A 22,206-nucleotide genomic window follows, 5' to 3' on the forward strand; every position below is an offset into this window, starting at 1 on the left:
AGACAAATTATTTTTTTCTGCCCTATCAGGACATCATTAAAGGAGAAATACCCGGATTTTTCCTGTGATTATATTATCAGCTATCCATCACATCATGCCATGCAGTCCAACGTAAATAGAACACGCACCCTACCCTGTTGGTCAGGACTCAGAAATGTTACATGTGGCCTCAAGAACAATGTACATTATTAATAGCCCATGAGCTTATTCCTTTCTCCAAGCCACCAACCCTCAACCCTCCTCCTCCCTGCCTGCGGAAGGCACACCACCCTCCTGCACAGGGCTGAAAATGTAGTCTGTGGTTAAGTTAGCAGCGATGAAAAACACATGAAACAAATATAGCCAAGTGTCTGACACACCAAATCATAAAAGAAACCTTGTATCTTTGTTCCACTCCCATCCCTGCTCAACTCTTAGACCTAAGGCAAAATAAACAAATATATAAACAAATAAATCTCATCACTAGCCTCAAAACAGCAAATCTTTTGTCAAATGTAAAACAACAAAGCCAATAAAAACAGCTAATACAAAACCAAACCCAAGCCTATAAATAAGAATTAGTAATTAGAAGAATTCCAAAGATGACACAGAAACCATTTCTGGAAATCACTCATGCTTTGTTGCTCTTTTAAAAATGCAAGTAAAAATTCACTTTTCAGCTACATTCTATTTCATATTGCTTTTTAAAACCGAATTTTCAAAGAAATTTTTTAAATGTTGAGACTCATGCATTCAAGTTTAAAAGGGATACAAGCCAATTCAACCACAAAATAAATAATAAAAAGGAAACAAGGACAGCTGCACAATCTGACGCTGGTACTAAATTTCAAAGTAGGTATAAGATCTCTAAAACCATGACCACAGGGCTCAGGAATGCCTGGCTGAAAATCAAACGGCTTCTTCACACATACACACATACATAAAACTATTCTTCTCCCCGCCTTCCAAAACTCCCACAACTTACCAAACTCAGCTCACTGTAATTTAACACAGTATTTATGATCTAGCAAACTGACACAGGCTCATGCTGCCCACTGAAATGATGACACACAAACAGAAGGTACTAATTCTATTAGTCTTCCCTCAGTCAGTTGGTCCTGAGCCATAACAAGCCCAATGAACTTGTTTTGTTTTTTTTAAATTTGACAGGGATGTGTCTTTAATGGGCCTGACCACACTGTTGTGACGGGTATGCTATTAAGCCACCATGCAGCCGAGGCTGCCAAAAGTAGGTTTTTCCAATTAGCAATAAATAGACTCAGCATGGCTAACGTAAGGAGACAGTGTGGTAACATCCTATACACCATCAGATTCAAGCACTTGAGCATCTGATTCATTTGGGGGGTGGGAAATTTGCAATGTTGCTGAGTGCTGCCATGTCACCCATAAATCTATACCTGGGCAGATGAGGAAAGGGAAAGCCTATGAGGTCAATATTTTGGTTTTCTAGTGATCCTTTCTCTCCAATCCATCTATCTGCAATTTGTGAAAAGATGAAAAAAAAAATTATATGGGAGAAAAAAGTGAAGTTATATGATTATTCTTCCCTTTCCTTAAGAAAAGCACTATCCAGGAAATTGCCTACGCAGACCAACTGTAGAACCAGACAATTAAACCTTATACCAATTTCTATGCCACTGGTGAATAGTGGTTAATAACTTCACACTTTTCTTTTTATCGCTTAACAAGGAGGGAATGGCACTTTCTAAATCATTACTGCTCTGTCATCTTGGTTCATTGCCAAAGCAAGGAGCTTTAGAACACCTGTCAAATAACACGCGGCTTGTGAAAAAGAAATAGATACCAAAATAGGTTTATTTAAAATTTTCACATACGTAGAAAAGTGAAATGAATTTGGGTTAACAAAGTCACTCATTCTGGTGAGGTGTGGGGAAGAAAAAGATTTTCAGGACTCAATTTATGTGATTCTAGTCAAAGTAATGAAACTTAATTTATCTCAGCAGAGATCAGTGGTGCTGACACAAGGTCAGTCTTAACAGCATTTATCTTCTCATCCTCAGCCACATTCCCAGTGGTTTCAGTAATTAAAAAGGCAAAATTACAAGGCAAAAATACTCTGTCCCTGTCTTTTCAGATAAAAGTCCCCAGGTTCCTACTACAAATGTAGGAATTATCCTTTTTCTTGTTTGAGTATCCTGGCCATTCTTATAAATTCAAAATAGGCTTAAATATCAAGACCTTCTTTAAAAAAAAAAAAAAATTCAACCAAAAAAAAAAAAATATATATATATACCACTTCCCTATCTACCCATTTATAACTACAGAAACTACTAAGTGAGTGTGATCCCAGGGGTAAGGCAAATAAACATCCACTATGTACAGCACAGGGCTTAGGGCTAGGTAGAACAAAAAAACATCCGAAATGTACTCCCTGACAAACTGAAGTAGAGGTTGGAGAATAAATAATTTGAGGCTGCAGACTTTTGCTTTGTGTTAATACAAAATTTTTAAGTATTGATACTAGTTTATGCGGACCCATTTGAAAAATCTAGTAATAAGAAATCCAACATATGGGTGGAAAAAAGCACAAATTTGGATTAAGAATAAGGAAATTCTGTCTTCCTTGATGAAAGAAGCCCTGGAATTTCAAAGATTAGTATTGACTGAAGATTCAGCAAGACTGGAGAGGCCAACTCACAACCCCAGGACCGTATCTTATATCTTTGATACTTAGTAGTATAATGTTTGTGTAGGAGAGGGGTGCGGGTGCCCATGCCTGGATTCCTTAAAGCGCAGGTAAAACTAAGATGTGGCAACCACTCAAAAACTTCAGCAAATGCAGAACGGGCGCAGTGGCTCACGCCTGTAATCCCAGCACTTTGGGAGGCCGAGGAGATTGAGATCATTCTGGCTAACACGGTGAAACTCCGCCTCTACTAAAAACACAAAAAAATTAGCCGGGCATGGTGGCAGGAGCCTGTAGTCCCAGCTACTCGGGAGGCTGAGGCAGGAGAATAGCGTGAACCCGGGAGGCGGAGCTTGCAGTGAGCCGAGATGGTGCCACTGCACTCCAGTGCGACAAAGCGAGACTCCGTCTCAAAAAAAAAAAAGTGGGGGGGATAAACAAGAAGATACCTAAATGGTCTCCTTGATGGAGCCTTCTTCTTACACTCACAGACCCCAGGCAAGATTTGACCTAGTCTTTCTCTTCCCAGTTGTCTCTTACATCAACTGGCTTGTGTCCTCCTAAACCTGTACCTTTCAATGTCCAAAAACCCAAAAGGCACACAGAGGCCAATGTCCATGCAACTTGGAGATGCTAGTTTCCAACTATTAAGAAAGAAGAATAAGGTTATTCTGAATTCGTCTCAAGTCTAACATCTTAGCCATTTTGAAAGAAATACTCAGTATTTTCAAGCATATAGAGTAATTAAAATCAAGCCTAAGTGTAACCCACTTAGTCTCTATAAATGCAACACTGTTATAATAGATTACATAACATATATATTACATGCTTACCATATATTTTTCATATAAGTATATATTGTTTATTATAATGCAAGCATATATAAGCATGAATTATCCCATATTCTTGAACTTTTATCGTCGAATTTCTCTCAAATTATTGAAAGTCTAACAGCTTCCTTTTTTCAACTTTATTTGCAAGTATCAACATTACTTTAATCGATTTTTGAAAAAATGCAGACAAATGGACAAGTAAACAAATTGTTCCTTAGTACATCAATATAAAAGATCTGCAGATAAAATGCCACTTACTTAACTGTAGATAGTTGTTTCTATAGTACAGGCTGAGTATCCGAAACGCTTGGAACCACAGTGTTTGAAACTGGAATTTTGGAATATTTACACTATACTGGTCGAGCATCCCTAACTCAAAAATCTGAAATACAAAATGCTCCAATGAGCATTTCCTTTGTGTATCATGGCGGCACTTTAAAAGTTTCAGATTTTGGAGCATTTCAGATTTTTAGATTAGGGACACTCAACCTGTATTTAATGGTATATGAAAAGAACCTAGGCTCTGAAATAACTATTAATTTATACAAAGAAGAATTTCAACTCATTCCATCTGAATTACCACAAATTCTAAATGAGTAGAATGTGAATTAATAAAGCTGAATAGTATTTATTATCAGTTCTGAAGAACTGCAAGGAATTTAGAATCCAAACATCCCTGAAATATGACAATAGAAACGAAATAAAAAAATTATCTGGCTTCAAATTTTATAAAGTAAGCAACTTTGAAAGTGATAGGTAATTCATGATCACTAACAAAGGATATTTCTTTTTTTAACAAAATATATCTACCAAAATATATTAAACCTTCATATTAACCTTCAAAGAAATTCTCATATTTAAAAAATCAAAATGTTGGTAGGTCAGCTGAAGTTAAAAGTAGTCTTAATGGTGGCTATAAAAATTCTGGAGACAGAACTCTTCCCTCCTACCACCCACACAGTTTAAATGGGTCTGGTTTGGCAAGAAAATTATTCGCACTGCCATGTTTTAGGTGACAAAAGCATACATTTTTAAGGCTAAAGTTTCCCCTCTAGCTACATAAGAGGCCAGAAATGAAATATAAGAACCAGCGCCCTTTATCATTTTTCACATCATGGTCCCCTTTGAGTCTCTTAAATGCTATGCATCCTCTCCTCCAAAAAAGTACACATATGCACAGACACACAAAATATTACATACAACTTCAGAGGATTCACAGACCTCCCCTTTACTCTACTTGGGTTGAGGGAAGTTCTCATATGACAATCTAAGAATCAGTAAAACTTCAAATGTTGCCTTTTGTTTGTTTGCTTGTTTTTGTTTTTGTTTTTGTTTTTTTTTGAGACAGAGTCTCGCTGTGTCTCCCAGGCTGGTGTGCAGTGGCGCAGTCTCAGCTCAGTGCAACCTCCACCTCCCAGGTTCAAGCGGTTCTCCTGCCTCAGCCTCCTGAGTAGCTGGGACTACAGGCACCTGCCACTAGGCCCGGGTAATTTTTTGTATTTTTAGTAGAGACGGGGTTTCACCATGTTGGCCAGGCTGATCTTGAACTCCTGACCTCAGGTGATCCGCCCGCCTCAGCCTCCCAAAACGCTGGGATTACAGGCGTGAGCCACCACGCCTGGCCCAAACTTTGTATTTTTTATATGTCCAAAAGATTGTTTTCCTTCCTTACCACCTTTAGCGTAATTTCCTCTATTTTCACTGACTATGTCTGCTACTGTTGGAAATATGAGTTACTCTTCTACTACTCATGACTATCTTTTAGACCATGGGTTGGCAAGTTTTTTCTGTAAAGGGCCAGATAGGACATATTTTAGACTTTGGAGTTCACTCAGTATCTGTGGCAACTACTCAACTCTACTGTTGTAGCACAAATGCAGCCATAAACAAATGCATAGAGCTGTGTCCCAATCAAACTTAATTTATAAAAACAGGCAGTTTTGAATTGAGTTAGTCCATGGGTCAAAGTCTGCCAACCCCTGGAATAGAGGAACAAATTCAATAACTCTACAAGGAAGCAAACAAGTACAATTAGATTGCTAACTTGTATCATTCCTAAAAATAATTTCTAGAAGGATTAAAGACCTAAATAAGAAAGCCAAACTCTGCAACTTTTAGAAGAAAACAAAGGAGAATGTCTATGTCACTAGAGGAGGTAAAGATTTCTTGTGGGGAAAAAACCCACATAGTGTAAAGAGGAAAAAATTAAATATCTGGCATTAAAATTAGAAACTTCTGCATAATGAAAGACTACAAATAAAGGACAAGCCACAGACTGAAAGCGGTATCTGCAGCACAAATGACAAAATGAGGAGTAGCTTTTATAATACCTAAGAACACTAAAAGACATACAATCCAACAAAACAGAACATCTATATCCTATTCAGACAAGAAAACGGAAGAGTTAATAAACACATGAAAAGCTGCCCAACTTTAAAATGTAAATTAAAATCACAATGACATACCCTTTCATACTCATAAGACTAGCCAAAAAATAAAAACTCAGATAACAAGTGCTGCAAGGATGTGGAATATCAAGGATTATGCAACAACTCTAAGTATATATTAAGTTTAGAATGTCTCAACAGAGAACTAAACAAAAATTCAAAGAAGCAAAATTGTATATCAAAATCATTTCCAATTCTCTTAAGATTAGCCTCTGATACTGTGACTGAAGGAGTTATGTATTGTGGCTCCAGCCAGACATACGAATTTAGCTATTTGATTTTTAAAAATGAGCCTGCTGTCATAAATTAAATGGTTGCTCTTATCAATAAAACCTCATATACTGCTGTGGATGTTGTACAAATTCCACTCCTAGAAATATACCAGAGAAACTCTCACAAACGTGGCGTTGTCTACTGTAGCACTGTTTATAACAGCAAATAATTAAGAAAAATGAAAACTTGGAAACCTAAAGATATGGATGATGGGAGAATTAAAAAATGCACTGTGCTATATTTATTCATCGAAATATTATACAATAGTTAACATGAATGAATCAAATCTAAAAACGTATCAAGATGAATATACTTAAAATGTGGCATACAGAGCAGAGTGTTTCTCCTACTTTTTTAAACTGCAAAAGAACATGTATAGCATGACACATACATGGTAAAAACTTCTAACGCACCACATGTATATACACATGTTGTAGAAGCAAAAAGAACAACCCATGGGCAAGAATGACAAAACCAACTCTGGGCAAGTTACCTCCGAAAAAGAAAAAGAAATGAGAGAGGATGGGGAGGAAACGATCTTTAGTTGTCTCTATAATATTTTATTGCTTTTAATTTTTTAAAGAAAAACTAGGCTATTAAGAAAAGAGATCACGGCAGGGTGCGGTGGCTCATGCCTGTAATCCCAGCACTTTGGGAGGCCGAGGCAGGCAGATCACCTGAGGTCAGGAGTTCAAGACCAGCCTGACCAACACGGAGAAACCCCGTCTCTACCAAAAATGCAAAATTAGCCAAGCGTGGTGGCACATGCCTGTAATCCCAGCTACTTGGGAGGCCGACGCAGGAGAAATGCTTGAACCTGGGAGATGGAGGCTGTGGTGAGCTGAGATCGTACCATTACACTTCAGCCTAGGCAACAAGAGCAAAACTCAGCCCGCCCCCCCGAAAGAAAGAAAGAGAGAGAGAGAGAGAGAGAGAGAATGAAGGGAGGGAGGGAGGGAGGGAGGGAGGGAAGGAAGGAAGGAAGGAAGGAAGGAAGGAAGGAAGGAAGGAAGAAAGGAAGGAAGGAAGGAAGGAAGGAAGGAAGGAAGGAAGGAAGGAAGGAAGGAAGGAAGGAAGGAAGGAAAAAAGATTGCAAAAGTGAAATTTTTGCTTATTTACAGGTAAAGATGAAAGACTTCCTTAATATTTAATTGTAAAATTCTTCATAGTCACTCATTCTCCTTCATCATCAACACCAACAAAGGCTAGAGCCCTCGGTCCTAGTGCCATTCCCAAGCGATCCTGATAGGTGCTACCACATCACCAAGAAAATCCCAGAAAGGCTTGCCAAGATTGTAATGTTTGCATTAATGATTTGGATACACTTTTAAAATGCACAAATTCCAGCTCCAAACATAACTAAAAACCAGGCAGTCTACGACCAACTGGCAAGCAGGCTGGCAAAGACTCATTTCAGCCTATCAGGTAGGAAAAAGAAAATGCATGGACTCTATACCTAAACATCAGAGCATACATTTTAAAATGCAATAAAAAATCCAGACCAAAAATGGTTTTCTCAAGGACACGGAAACAAGAGAGTAGAGAAATAAAACAATACTAACGTCAATAAGTAATAATTATTCCATCAAGACAAATGTTCCCGTTAAACTAAAGTTATGCAATGAGTATACTTATAAGTACATAGTCAGTTTTAAATTCCCCCAATAAAGCCAGGCACAGTGGCTCACACCTATAATCCTACAGCTTTGGGAGCTAAGGTGAGAGGATCCCTTGAGGCCAGGAGTTGGAGACCAGCCTGGGCAATACAGCAAGACTCCATCTCTACAAAAAATAAAAATAAATTTGCCAAAGATGGTGGCATATGCCTGTAGTTGTAGCTACTAGGGAGGCTGAGGTGAGAAGATTGTCTGAGTCCAGGAATTCAATGCTGCAGTGAACTATGATCACACCACTGCTCTCCAGCCTGGGCAACAAAGTGAGACCCTGTTTCTTAAAATAAAATAAAATAAAATAGGCCGGGTGCGGGGGCTCATGCCTGTAATCCCAGCACTTTGGGAGGCTGAGGTGGGTGGATCACGAGGTCAGAAGATCGAGACCATCCTGGCTAACACGGTGATATCTCATCTCTACTAAAAATACAAAAAATTAGCTGGGCGTGGTGGCGGGCGCCTGTAGTCTCAGCTACTCGGGAGGCTAAAGCAGGAGAATGGCGTGAACCTGGGAGGCGGAGCTTGCAGTGAGCCGAGATTGCACCACTGAACTCCAGCCTGGGCAACAGAGGGAGACTCCGTCTCAAAAAAACATAATAAATAAATAAAATAAGATAATTCGCAATAAAAAAACAAATTCAAAAAGGCAAAATTATATATCAAAATCCTTTCCAATTCCCTTTAGATTAGCTTCTGATACTGTGACTGAGGGAGTCATACATCACATTTCCATGGCCAGAAATCAGAATTTAGCTACTTGATAAAAGAATTAACTTGCTATAAATTACTGTTCCTATCAATATAACTAACGATAAAAAATCATCATTAAACACTAGAGTATTACAATCCTTTGGGCCAGTTTTAGATTTTCTTTAATAGTTCCAAAATGAATAAAAGTCTAAAATGTGGACAGATTTAACTCATTAAATTGCCTTCACTATTATTCACAGAATAAAATCCTTAATTGATTAATGATCTCAGGGTGTCTATCGCCATCTAGTGAACAATCACTTCAATTACCACGTCAGACATTTGACAACTGATACCCCTTTTCTTCATGGTTTAAAAATATATGTCCACTCAGTGCTGTAGGCTTGCCCAATTTCTTTTTTATGCCTCTCTACACACGCACTGAGAACAAACACAAATACAGATGGTATTTCTATAGATTCACAGAGTACTTCTCTGAAACAGTGACTTCATTACTTTTCAATAACGTACACACTGTGAGATCCCTCATACAATTCCTTACCCATTAGCTCATTCCTCTACCACCGAGCAATTCAAAATCATGGAAGAGTTTAAGTGTGAAAGATCACACCTGTGAAAACACAATATTGATGCCCATTTGACACAACTACTAGCACTTTTATTATGCACCTGTTTTAAAAAGTACAATTAGTAATTACTCTGAGTATTCTAGCAGCCATAATACATTTGATTACAGAAATTATTAGGTCGCTAGAGCCAAACCTGCACGATTCCAACAAAACTGAGCAAACACAAAATAGACTTAAAAATAAAAAGGAAAGGGGGGCTTCAAGGCCTCCCAAGGCTGTGTATTTAATCCACATCCAAATGCAAAATTTTATAATCTTTTGCAATGGCAGGCTACCAGGTTTCCTTCTCATTAATTTCCACTTGAACCTTAATCTAATTTATCCCACAAGGACTTTAAAAGCAATGAACTTTTAAGATCTGCAGCTTACTGTATTATTCTGCCCACTCTATCTTGTCACAAAAAATACTAGTTTAATAAGTTACAAAGGTATTCCAAAATCTCAGCACACTGGCTCTCATTTTCACTTCACTCCTGCTACCTCTTTAACAATTAAAAGAAATCAAAGAAAGATGATCACATAGACTACTTTCATCCACCAGTGCTAATAATTATCTCCAATACGTTAACAATCATTTTTATGTTAGGAAATAATATTTGTAAGTGACTTTGGATCTTCTTCTAGAATAAGATTTCCTGGGAGAAACTGCGTAATTATTATTTCTCAGTAGCTTCATATTACTTTAAAGGCCTACTTTCCAGAGCTTTATTTATCCTTATTTGAGGGAAAAAGCAAAGGGTAAAGAGAAAAGAGGAAAGCAGAAACCAAGAATTTAAATCACATACAAGTAGTTCTAGATTTGTCTGAAATTCTTTGTTTTTTTAGTGTAGAGAACAGGGTTTTTTTATAGTTCATTTATTAAAGATTTGTTATTATTATATTTTATTTAACAGAAAAATAAAAATTGTGTTTAAACTCCCTATTAAAAATCCAGCTAAGGAAAACCATTGCCCTCAAAATACAATGGATTAGGAGAGTGGGGGAGATCATTGGACAAATTTGGGGCTTATCATTATCAACAGTGCCCTTTCAAGCTTGTGGATTTCTGAGCCAATGCAGAAAATGTAACAACAGGGATTTCCCAACAGCAAGAGGCACTCTCCAAGGGAGTAAATTGTCAACTATTGCCTCTCGTGAGAAACTTAAGAGTAACCTTGATCCAATCTCAATAGTCAACCCATGTATTATCACCCAGTTGGGGCATAGTGAGTGCATTTCCTAATACAAAAATAAGATGGTATTCCCTCAGAAGCCACTGGATACATGTAAAGAAACGAAATTTAAATAATTTTAAAGTAAACTTAGCTTAAGAAACTGAAAACATCCTTCCCTTCCCTCACTTCAGCTAGCCCCTAAAACATCTATATCTTTCTCACATAAAAAAGGCCTGTGTCTTGAGATGGGTACCAAAAATAATGATCTTCCTGTAATGAGAGGTAGAATATAAAGCGGAACCACAGTCATAAAAGACATCTTGAGATGGAAGAGACAACCCTACTGTACTAAAAGGATTTACATTCAAAATAGCCACTTGTTATACTTTATCTCTTTGAGTTTTAATTTCCTCATCTAAAAAATGAGAACATTATTATCTATTTCAAAGGATTCTTGTGTAATTTCAGTGAAATAATGCATAAGAAAGCTTCTATCACATCACTGGTGTTCAATACATGTTTTGCTCTTCCTCACTGTGCCCTGAGCCAAATCTTTGAGATAGGGTTGCCAACAGAAGAGTGATTCTGAACATCCTGACGTTTATTTCACATACCAGTTAGATCTGCACTGTCCAACACAGTAGCCACTAGCTACATTTGTCTATTTAAGTTTAAATTCATTTTAATTATAATTAAAGCAATCTAAAAATCCAGTTCCTCAGCCAGTTGGCACTAGCCAGATACCAAGTGCTCACTGGCCACTTGTGGCTAGAGACTACAGCACCGGATAGTGCAGATGGAGAACATTTTCATCATCATAAAGTTCTACTGGACAGAGCTGGTCTAAACTCTAAAGCAGGGGTCAGCAAACTTTTTTTCTAAAAAAGGCCAGAGAGTAAATATATCAGGCTTTGCGGGCCATATGAGCCTCCATCTTTTCTACTCGGCTCTGCTCTCATAACACAAAAGCAGCCACAGATGATACATAAATAAATGAGCTTAGCTCTGTTCCAATAGAATATTATTTACAAAAATAGATGGCAGACGCATCTGGCCCAATGGCCATCATTTGCCGACCCCTGCTCTAGAGCATTCAGAGTCCAGACGCCCCATTATAAGCATTTTTCCCATGACCACTACCTACCTCCTTTAAGACTAAATAGTCTTAAACCCATAGACAGGTAGTTAAATGGAATTTAATATTCAGCATAACTATTCTTTTACAAATTAAGAAAAACCCACGCACATAAGGCTAAAACAGTTGAAGCTTACAGTGTTCATAAAGTGACGGTACCTAAATTCTATTTGGTATCTGGACCATCTTATTAAAGCCAGTAACTCTCAATCCATAAATCCTGTCTTGACATATTCCTGGAATTCTGGATTTATACATCCAATGGCCTCCTTATTATGCCTGGAGATCTACTACTCATGCCAAAGGCAACACATCCACGACAGAACTCTTAATCCTTCTTTCCCAGTTTCCTCCATCTTAGTAAAAGGCTCTACTAGCTATCTTCCTGATTTCTACCTTTCACTCACACTCCAAGCTAATCCATCAGCCAAAAAAAAAAAAAAAAAAAAAAAAAGCTTTCTTACGTCATTTAGGTCTCATTCATGTCACCTCCTCAAAAAAGCCTTCCCTGACCAATCTAAACTAGCCATCTAAACATTCTCTAGCCCACCACCCTGTTTTATCTACAGAGCATTTACTTCTATCATATTTTCTCAGTTATTTCTTATACATGTTTATTTACTTATTTACAGTCTGTTTTCCCAAACCACCCTCTCTCCACCCCATATTCCCAACCCATGTCGTCCCCACCCCCAAACCCCTCCCATTCTGGGTAGAAGGTAAGCCTCATTACAGGGATCTTTTATGTCTTGCTTGACGTTCTATCCTGAGAACCTAGAACAATGCCTGGCATGTAGTAGATGTTCAATAATACACACACACACACACACACAAATTAATGAATCCTTATTTAAACGCCTATTTGTCTCAAACCTGTCATCCAAAGAGAGGGGTACTGTATTTGATGCTGTATAACTAGGTAATAAACTTGACTCTCCCACACTATAACATGTATAGTTAAAAATACTCTCATATCTAGAGATGTGAATGTTATTATGCCATTTACCTCCCTTCCTTTGTATGTCACCAAGGCAGCCAGTGGTTTGGCGTAAAATCTGCTATAGGAAAATCCCAGGCAACCATACATACTGTTCGCTGTGAGCTTCAAAGCCTTCTGTCGAATGTCATACTGCAGGCCACACAGAACAAAAGACAAAACAACAACATTTACAGATGCTTAAGCATTACATTAGATGTCTTTCTAGATCTCCAATAAAAAGGGAAACCCTCAATATCCCTGAATAAAAAAGAATTAACATACTCAACCCATTCTCCTGGATCCATGATTCCCTAACCTCCTAGAAGCAGCAAGTAAACACAGACTCCAAAGCTCCCAGGAGCTAGAGGTATCTTGCTCAGATACAACCTTTGTAAACAAAGGTGGCTTCCATTCTGAGGCACTCTAGTATTTTTAAATGGTCACCTACCCACAAACTTAAAATAAGTACCTGCATTTGCACAGCATCCTGTTTACTCATAAATAATCAAACTGTAAAAGCTGAGACTGTCACTCAAATGTTTCTTAGTGAAAAGATATACCTGAAGAATAAGGTCTGGATTTAAGTCTTGCTGTTTCATTAGCTGTTTGACTTGTTTTCTCCGTTCTACCAGTTTCCGGATCTCTCTGGGCAAAATGCCCATTTCTAAGCTTGGATCTGGCAATTCAGGGATTTGTTCTTGTTCTCCATCCTGATAAACACAACAAATTTCACACAAATCAAACTTTTGTGAAATAAATTTCTACAGTAATATTTTATAGGAGCTTTCCCCCATGATCACATCTTGAAAAGCTATTATCTTATATAAGGTCAACAATGCATGAGTAGTATAAGAAAGAGCTGAGAGAGTTGTAGAACAGGTCACCATTGCCCTCTTCTTTCCCAATTATATTAGGCTGTCATTCCCACTATCTCCCACCCCTGTAGTTAGACACAAATTTAGATTTCATTTAAAGGGATACATTTTTACACATGCTATCTCTCTTCCACAAGACTGGAGAACAATATGTTTGGTGAAATTGTTTTTAAAATACAAACACTAACACCTCCAGGATTAAAAAAACAAACAACCAGCAGCTAAACTACTATTTTAAATCATTTTTACTACCAAACAAAATGCTATAGAATTTGAAAACTATGGAGAATCATAGCAATTATTGTAAACGCTCTAGACTAAAAATAAAAAGCTAATAAATCAGCAAATTTAAGAGTTCGGAGCAGCCAGGAGCAGTGGCTGACATCTATAATCTCAGCACTTTGGGAGGCCGAGGCGGGTGGATCACCTGAGGTTGGGAGTTCAAGACCAGCCTGACCAACATGGAGAAACCCCATCTCTACTAAAAATACAAAATTAGTTAGGCGTGGTGGCGTATGCCTGTAATCCCAGCTACTCGGGAGGCTGAGGCAAGAGAATTGCTTGAACCTGGGAGGCGGAGGTTGCAGTGAGCCAAAATCACAACATTGCACTCCAGCCTGGGCAACAAGAGCGAAACTCCGTCTCAAAAAAAAAAAAAAAAAAAAAAAAAAGTTTGGAGCACATTTAAATAGGCCATGACATTTCTAAAAAGTAATACATATATATCCCTTAACATTTATGTAGTACCTTTTACCTACAAATTGCTATGCAATCGACAGAAGAATAGCAACATTTCAGAAAAGCAACCAGCAGTCTTCTTATATTAAAATTTACAGGAGGAAAAAGCAGGGGAAGCATTAGACCATTTTTCTCAAGCCTCCATTAATTCTATTAACAGCTACAAAGAAAAAAGCCAGGCACATTTGCCCTTTCAAAGGTTCAGAAATAAAAATAAACCTCTTGGTTTAAAGTACATCAAGTCAATGCCATTTGATAACCTAGCCTTTACAAAGCATCTGATTTTATAGAGATCAATATCTTCAAGTGAACGCTCTTACAATAGTAATAGGGACCTATTGTTTTCTAATATAAGATGATGATAGTAAATCTATTAAAGAGATCCTGGTACACATTCCAATTTATTTACAGCAACTATGAAAGTCAGATAAAAAGTAAACTGAAAGGATGTAGAGTCAGGAAATTTACAATCTACTCCTAGCTCTACAACTACTACCTGTGTGACCCTAACTGTCCTGAGGTACCATGCATGAAAATGATTCAGATCTATAAATTGCTACATGTATAGTATTTCTTAGATGACCTCTGAGGTCCCTTCCAACTCCAAAATGATTCTATTTTTTTTTTTTTTTTTTTTTTGAGACGGAGTCTCGCTCTGTTGCCCACGCTGGAGTGCAGTGGCACAATCTGGGCTCACTGCAAGCTCCGCCTCCTGAGTAGCTGGGACTACAGGCGCCCACCACCACGCCCGGCTAATTTTTTGTATTTTTAGTAGAGACAGGGTTTCACTGTGTTAGCCAGGATGGTCTCGATCTCCTGACCTCGTGATCCACCCACCTCGGCCTCCCACAGTGCTGGGATTACAGGCGTGAGCCACCACGCCCGGCCTCAAAATGATTCTATTATATATCCAGAATCCAAGCTGTAAAGCTCCAATAAGCAAAATGGTGGTGGGCAGAGGCTAAATAATATTAATTATCACCATGCTGGCACAGTAGCAGAGCAGAGCTCAAATATTAATTGAATGCAGTCATACCTTTTGGGGATGTCTACCCAGTATCTTCTCTGTAAAAGTATCCACTAGTCCCACAGAAAGGCCCACCCTTAGCAGCCAGATTTGTACCCTGTGAACCTACTCTTGTGGTCACAGGTAACAGGGACCTGGGGCGCTCACCAACCTAGGCAAACCTATCGGATTCTCTCTTCTGGGAATATGAAATTGAGATTGAAAAACAGGTCCTAAGCTTGTGGTGAGAACTAAAGGACATATAAATTCAGGAGCTAGAGGGCAACCAGACATCTTCTGCCATGTATTTAAAAAAATTACAAAAAAGAACAAAATGTTGTATATGTATATACACCTACACATACACCACACATGCATATAAAATGGAATATTATTCAGCAACACAAACGAATAAAGTACTAGTACATTCTACAAAATGGATGAACCTTGAAAACATTATAAGTGAAATAAGCCAGATACCGAAAGGCCATATATTGTATGATTCTATTTATGAGATGTCCAGAATACACAAATCTATACAAGCAAAAAGATTAGTAGTTGCCTGGAGATGGAAGGGATAGGGGATTGAGGGAGGTGACAGCTAAAAGGTTTATTTGGGGAATAATGAAAATATCCTAAAACTGGTTGTGATGATGGCTGCAAACTCTGGGAATACACTAAAAGCCACTGAACTACACACTTTTAACAGGTGAATTATCTGGTATATGAATAATACCACAATAAAACTATTTTAAAAAGACACAGATCTTCCTTCTTTAAGCAATTCTTTTAAACTCGATTTCAAGAGTCCCAGGTTAAATACAAACCTCTGTAACTTTCTGTGCCTCTGAAGCAACTCTTTGTACTGTTGTAAAACAAATGTTAAATTCCTGAATGATGGAAGGATATAGACTGTTGAAGTCCAGAAGCAAAATGAACTTATCATAAAAACCTGAAATTAAAAAGCCACGTCATAAAAAGTCTAAAGAAAAGCAGAATTGTCAAAACATCATTATTAAAAGCACTATAAGTATATTAGAAACTACATACTATCCACATACACTATCCAGAGCTGTGAGACAGACAAAAAGGGAAAAAAAGAATCAACTACTGTTCTATAAAATAATGCGAATTAGTGAAAAGCCAGATCACAAAAGAGGGAGAAAAAGATCCTGTCTCTCTTTAGAACCAGCTACAACCAGTCCTTTCCCCAGCTGCCCCCAAAGCACACCATTATCATGAGCAAATACCTTCCCAATCAGGTATCTGAGAGATGTCACATCCATTTAAAAAAAAAAAAGTTCAACTCTCCTTCAAAGCAAGAATTCTTTGAAGAATTCCCCTACCTACTCTCCCACTCCCACCCCAAATAAAACCAAGTGAGTGGTTTGTTTGTTTATTTATTTATCTATTTATTTGAGACGGAGTCTCACTCTGTCTCCAGGATGGAGTGCCGTGGCGCAATCTCGGCTCACTGCAACCTCCACCTCCCGGGTTCAAGCGACTCCCCTGCCTCAGCCTCCCGAATAGCTGGGACTACAGGCGTGCACCACCATGCCCGGCTAATTTTTTGTATTTTAGTAGACATGGGGTTTCACCATGTTGGCCAGGATGGTCTCGATCTCCTGACCTCGTGATCTGCCTGACTCAGCCTCCCAAAGTGCTGGGATTACAGGTGTGAGCCACCATGCCTGGCCGAGTAATTTATTCTTTTACAACAGCTTCAAAATATAAAATGGACAGCACACTTACCTGTACAAAAACTGAGCTAAAATCAAACAAGAGACACATATATATAAATGTCAGTAGTGGAACGACCCACCCTTTTTACTTGCAAAGGATGAACAGAAAGCTACTATATTTCTGTAGGACATTTACAAAGAGTTATCTTCACCTTGAGAAGAAACTGAATAAAAATAAATGTCCACTATTAAGACAGTAATAATTGCAAACACATAAGATAGTTTATTCTGTGTCCAGTATCATACTAATTTATCCTTAAATCCCTGTGTGGTAGATATTACTCTTATCTCTATTTTACAGAAGAAACTGAAGCTTACAGAGGTTAAACAGGCAGTCCAAGATCACACTGAATTCAAACCCAGACCTACATAACACCAAGTACTAGTGCTCCATTTCATTATAACTAATAATAAAATCACTTTTGTCAAAAATGTCTCCTATTCAGAATTAACTTACTGGATAAAATTCACATTAATTCCTTCACAACAATGTGAATATTCTTAACACTACTACTGAACTGTACACTTGGGAATGGATGAAATGGTTTTTTCTAATACAAAAAATTAGCTGGGTATGGTGGCACACACCTGTAGTCCCAGCGACTTAGGACGCTGAGGCAGGAGGATCACTTGAACCCAAGAGGTGAAGGCTGAAGTGAGTAGAGATCACACCACTGCACTCCAGCCTCGGCAACAGAGTAAAACTCTGTCTCCAAAAAAAAAAAAAAAAGTTTTTTATTTTTATTTTTTTAAAGATTATTTCTAGCTCTGTGTACCACAAAACATCTTTGCCATTCATGACAATAGGGAAAAGGTATTCTGTTAAAGTTAAATTTGGTGGTTATTGTCCGTATTCTTTAACTTTGCTGTCAACTGAACTGGTCAGGACAAACAGCTATCTATGTACTGGACAGCTACCTATCTATTGGACAAACTACGCTTACAGACCAAATCCAACCTACTGCTTATTTTTGTACCATCCATGAGCTTAAGTATGGTTTTTACGTTTTTAAATGGCTGGAAAAAAATCAAAAACAATATTTCATGACCTATGAAAACTATATGAAATTTAAATCTCAATGTCTATAAATATTTCATTGGAACACAGCATAACAAAATTCACATTAAGTCTATGTCAGGTGACTGGCAACCAAGATTTTCACATGAATGAAAGATAAAAGTCATGAGACCTATTTGCTGACCTGTAAGATATAATTCAGGTCTTCTAGTTTCTCAAGCCTAGATCCACATTAAGAAACTCCTTAATATTGGGAGAAAACCAATTCACTGCCCAGCCTTACCAACTTTGGGGTCCAAAACCAAGCCTCCAGCATAAGCTGCTTTCTTACGTCCTTTCTTATATTTATTGGTATCTCCATCAATTTCTTCATCTTCATCTCCCTAATATCAAATGGAAAGATAGCTTCACCACTAATTAACTAATTTAAAATTTTGATGATTCTCTCTTTTCCAATTGCAGGACTTAGTTCTAACAAACATTTCAGTTACTGGTCCTAACTGTTGGGAAAGACAGTTATTGTAATATGTTCATGAATCCAAATGAATTCCAAGCATAGTAATTTCTTAAACAAATACTACATCCTGAGTTAACAAATACAAAAATTTTATCTTTATGTTTCTGAATTTACAGAATTTCATATTTTTAAATCAATGAATATCGAAAAATACCACTTTTCATATTATACAAAATTTGAGATTATAAAACAGCCCTCTTAAAATCACTACTCTAATATTCATGATGTAAAAACATAAAATGCTTCATGTAGACATTATCATTATCCCTATTATTAATATGGACACCATAAAATAAGTACATCCATATACTGAAAATCCATTCCTAAGTAGTTTATTACTGGCCAACATTCAATAACTCAGCAGAAGTTAAAGTCCTCTAAATGAATATTCCCTATACCAATTTTGATAATGTACACTAAAAAACAAGCAAATATGAGAACCTGAATCAAATTTTAACATTCAATTCCCATTTCTGAATTAATTAATATCAGTGCTAATAAAACAGTAGCTAAACTAAGTTTTAGTTCCAAAGTGATGGAGGCTACTTCAGAAACCTGACTGTGGGTGACCTTGGTCATACTAGTACAGAAAAATGCAACACAAAAATAAAGGCTCATAGGGTTTAAGAAAATAAAAAGTTTAACTGGCATTTATCTTTGGATAGGGCTAAGGTGCCAGAACACATTCCGTGTATGGTCACCCATCAGAGAGGTCTAATGCTTCCCTCAAAGAATTTCATATTTCACAAATAATTTTGCCTGCACAAAGTGCATTTTCCTTTTACAAAGTGGAAAAGGAAATGACCACACAAAAACAAGGGAATAAACTTGACACGGTTTCTACAGTACACAAGGGATTAGCTATTTTGAAAGCAGATGTTATCACAGAAAAAAAGGCTATCTAAGTATTAAAAAAAGGGGGGGTAAATAGGTATTAAAAAGGGAGGGGGTAAGAGAAAACAAAATACTACACAGTTTTGGACCCACCAGTTTTTGCTGAGGCTTTCTGAAAATCTGCTTGTCAGGCACAATATAGTTGTTTTCGTAAAATGCATGAAGCAACAAGAACTCGTTACGCTCGGATCGTCCACCCATCAGCGTCCTGGACTATTAAATGGAATTTATTTTTTAAATTTGAGCTCAAAACCACAACTAACAAAAGCAACTTTGAGTCAGTAAGTTTAGTCACAGCACCTCCTTTAAAACTATTCCTAATAACGGGCTGTTTTTTAAAAAAGGTACTAAATTATTCCTAACGTTTTCTTTAAGCATTATAGTTAAAGGAGACAAAGACAGCTTAAAATATTGACAACTTGGCTATTTATTTACTCCCAAATGGACCATTCCACTAAACAGACACATCCAGATGTTAGAGAGATGATCCGTATGTTCGCCCAAATTTCAACACGCTGCACCTGGCATTCCTCCCCTTCTCCCAACCAGTTCTTCCTTTTACAAAAGAAATCCAGCTTTCGGAATCTAAGTTACTCATTTTATAAGCATGCATCTAGACTCATTATCATATAACAACTACCCCAAGCAAATACTGAATCCAACAGGAAATGCTTTTTCCCCCTTTCTAAGTTAAATTTACCATAATGTTCCCAGCGATGTTAGTGATCTGCAATGCTAATGGAAGAACATTTAGCTCACACATGATCTGCAAAATGAACTTGGCATCTTTCCAGGTGTGTTCCAACAGGTATAACAGTTGAGAAGATTCACTGTACAGAAAAGTAAGAATGAAACAGAATCAAGTAATTAAAAGAAACAATGCCTATAATCAGAACTTCACAAAATATTACAAGGAATTTGGGGTATAAGTAAATTCAGAGCAACAGCACCTTGGCTTCAGAAACAATTTAAAATAAGGTCAGTATGTAACCAGGAATTCATTCATACCATTGATCCCAATGCTTTTCTCCAAAACACAGACACACACACACACACACAAAATCCCTTAAGGAAAAACTGAAGTAATACAATAATTACAAGCCTGAAAACTATCTAAATCCTTTCATTCATTCCATCCAGTGAGTATATATTGCGTGCTTACTATGTGCCAGGCATTGGCTGTGACCAAAACAAACAAAATTTCCTTTCCTCCTGGAGCTTATGTCCTCATGGGGGAGACAGAGTATAAAAAAGACAAAGAAATTAAGTATACAGTATGTTATATAATGTTAAAAGTTAAGCAATGGGAATATTAAGTATCAGAAGCAGAGACTGAAATTTTTGTTAGGAAATAGTGGAAGATTTCACTGAGAATAAAGATCTGGAAGAGGTGAAGGAGCAAGACTTATGGAAAGAGCATTCCAGGCAGACAGGATAGCACACTTAAAAGCCCTGAGCTGCATGCAAATCTGACAGTTCCAGGGCTAGGAAAGAGGCCAATATGGCTAGATCAGAGAGAATGATGGAAAGAGCAGTAGGAGATAATGACAGAGTTAACAACATAGAGACACATTGTAAAGGACCTTGTAAGTAAAAATAAGGACTTTAGTTTTTACTCTGAATGAAACAGAGTCACTGGAAGATTCTGAGCAGAGTATCACATATGACTTGATTTTAGCAGGATAACTCTGGTTCTGGATTGAGAATCGACCACAAGGGGGAAAGGGCAAAAGTAGGAGATAGGCATATTAACCCAGTAATCCAGGGGAAAGAGGATAGCAGCTTAGACAGGATGGGTCCAATGGAGTTGAAAAGAAGTGGTCAGACTTAGATATATTTAGAATATAGAACTGACAGGATACCCTGATGCATCTAGTGTGGGATATCAGAGAGAGGAATTAAAGATGCCTCAGAGATTTTGGGCTAAGTAAGACTCTGGAAGTTTCCAGTGATAATGGAAAAACACATTTATTAATTTAGTAAGGAAAGACTACAGGAAGAACCTAGGATCGATCAGAGCTCAGTTTTGAACAAGCTGGGAGTTCACATTAGATATCAAGTAAAATAGGTAAAATAGATACACTGAGTCTGGAATTTAGGGAGGTCTAACCTGAAGATACACAGGTGGGAGGCATAGGCATCCACATGGTATTTAAATTCCTAAGACTCAATGAGATCACCTAGAGAGGGAGCAAAGTCAGAAAAGAGAAGTCCAAGGAAGAACTCAGGAAGAACTAGCAGGAATGAATGAGAGATGGTCAGAGGAGTAGGAGGAAGAAATAAGCAAGCAATACCTCTAACTTAATGATTGCTCAGTTTTTATATTTCTAAAATATCTACCCTAATTCCTGAATAAATGAATTAAGAGTAGAAATCTAAATCCAAACTACTGTTAGGAAACATCAAGATAGTGTTAACACAGGCGAGGGAGATGGAGATAAACTGATCAATTACAATAATTCAAGAGGTAAACTAGTTCAAATTATGAAAATAGTGGAAACAATTTCCCCTCTACAGCACCACTGGCTCATGTCCCTCCAGACTAAGGATAGTACTAGCGTCCTGCTGTTGTTAATTTCAAGACAGATGAATTCTGAAGAATCTAGGATCGTACCTGTACATATTTCGTATATCTTCCGTTGGGATTACAACCCTTTCAGTTTTTAGAATCTGCTGAACAAGTTCAGACAGATGGTAGCTTTTACAACGAATCAATTCCTTTGCTGAAATTTCCACATCACAGATCATTCGACCACAGGTAGCATTTCTTTCACCAAATCCACTCCGGCCCTACAAGATGGGAACAAAAAGCAAATTTCATGAAAGAGCAGACACTGAGAACATTTCTTTCTAACATATTTTGATGCTGGCCCAAAATTATGATAAAATTCTCATTCTTCCATTTATCAATCAAATATTTTTGAACATTTACTATGTA

At 37.5% G+C, this 22,206-nt stretch overlaps 1 protein-coding gene and 1 non-coding gene across 2 annotated transcripts in view; both read right to left on the reverse strand.

The window, feature by feature from the left end:
• Window positions 1-22,206, reverse strand: part of LOC105478245 (DNA polymerase alpha 1, catalytic subunit) — a 308,053-nt gene that overhangs the window by 241,396 nt on the left and 44,451 nt on the right. Inside the window, exons 20-26 of the mRNA XM_011735382.2 lie at window positions 21,883-22,058; window positions 19,969-20,098; window positions 19,362-19,481; window positions 18,141-18,240; window positions 15,925-16,049; window positions 13,039-13,188; window positions 12,506-12,628 (exon numbers count right to left, since the gene is read on the reverse strand). Coding sequence (XP_011733684.1) covers window positions 12,506-12,628; window positions 13,039-13,188; window positions 15,925-16,049; window positions 18,141-18,240; window positions 19,362-19,481; window positions 19,969-20,098; window positions 21,883-22,058 — 924 coding nt within the window. The remainder of the gene's footprint in view (window positions 1-12,505; window positions 12,629-13,038; window positions 13,189-15,924; window positions 16,050-18,140; window positions 18,241-19,361; window positions 19,482-19,968; window positions 20,099-21,882; window positions 22,059-22,206) is intronic.
• On the reverse strand, window positions 16,895-17,024 carry LOC112426014 (small Cajal body-specific RNA 24). Its single transcript, XR_003017260.1, has one exon. It is a non-coding gene; the product is annotated as a small Cajal body-specific RNA 24 (non-coding RNA).

The sequence above is a fragment of the Macaca nemestrina genome, chromosome X, assembly GCF_043159975.1.
Source record: "Macaca nemestrina isolate mMacNem1 chromosome X, mMacNem.hap1, whole genome shotgun sequence".
Classification (NCBI taxonomy): Eukaryota; Metazoa; Chordata; class Mammalia; order Primates; family Cercopithecidae; genus Macaca; species Macaca nemestrina.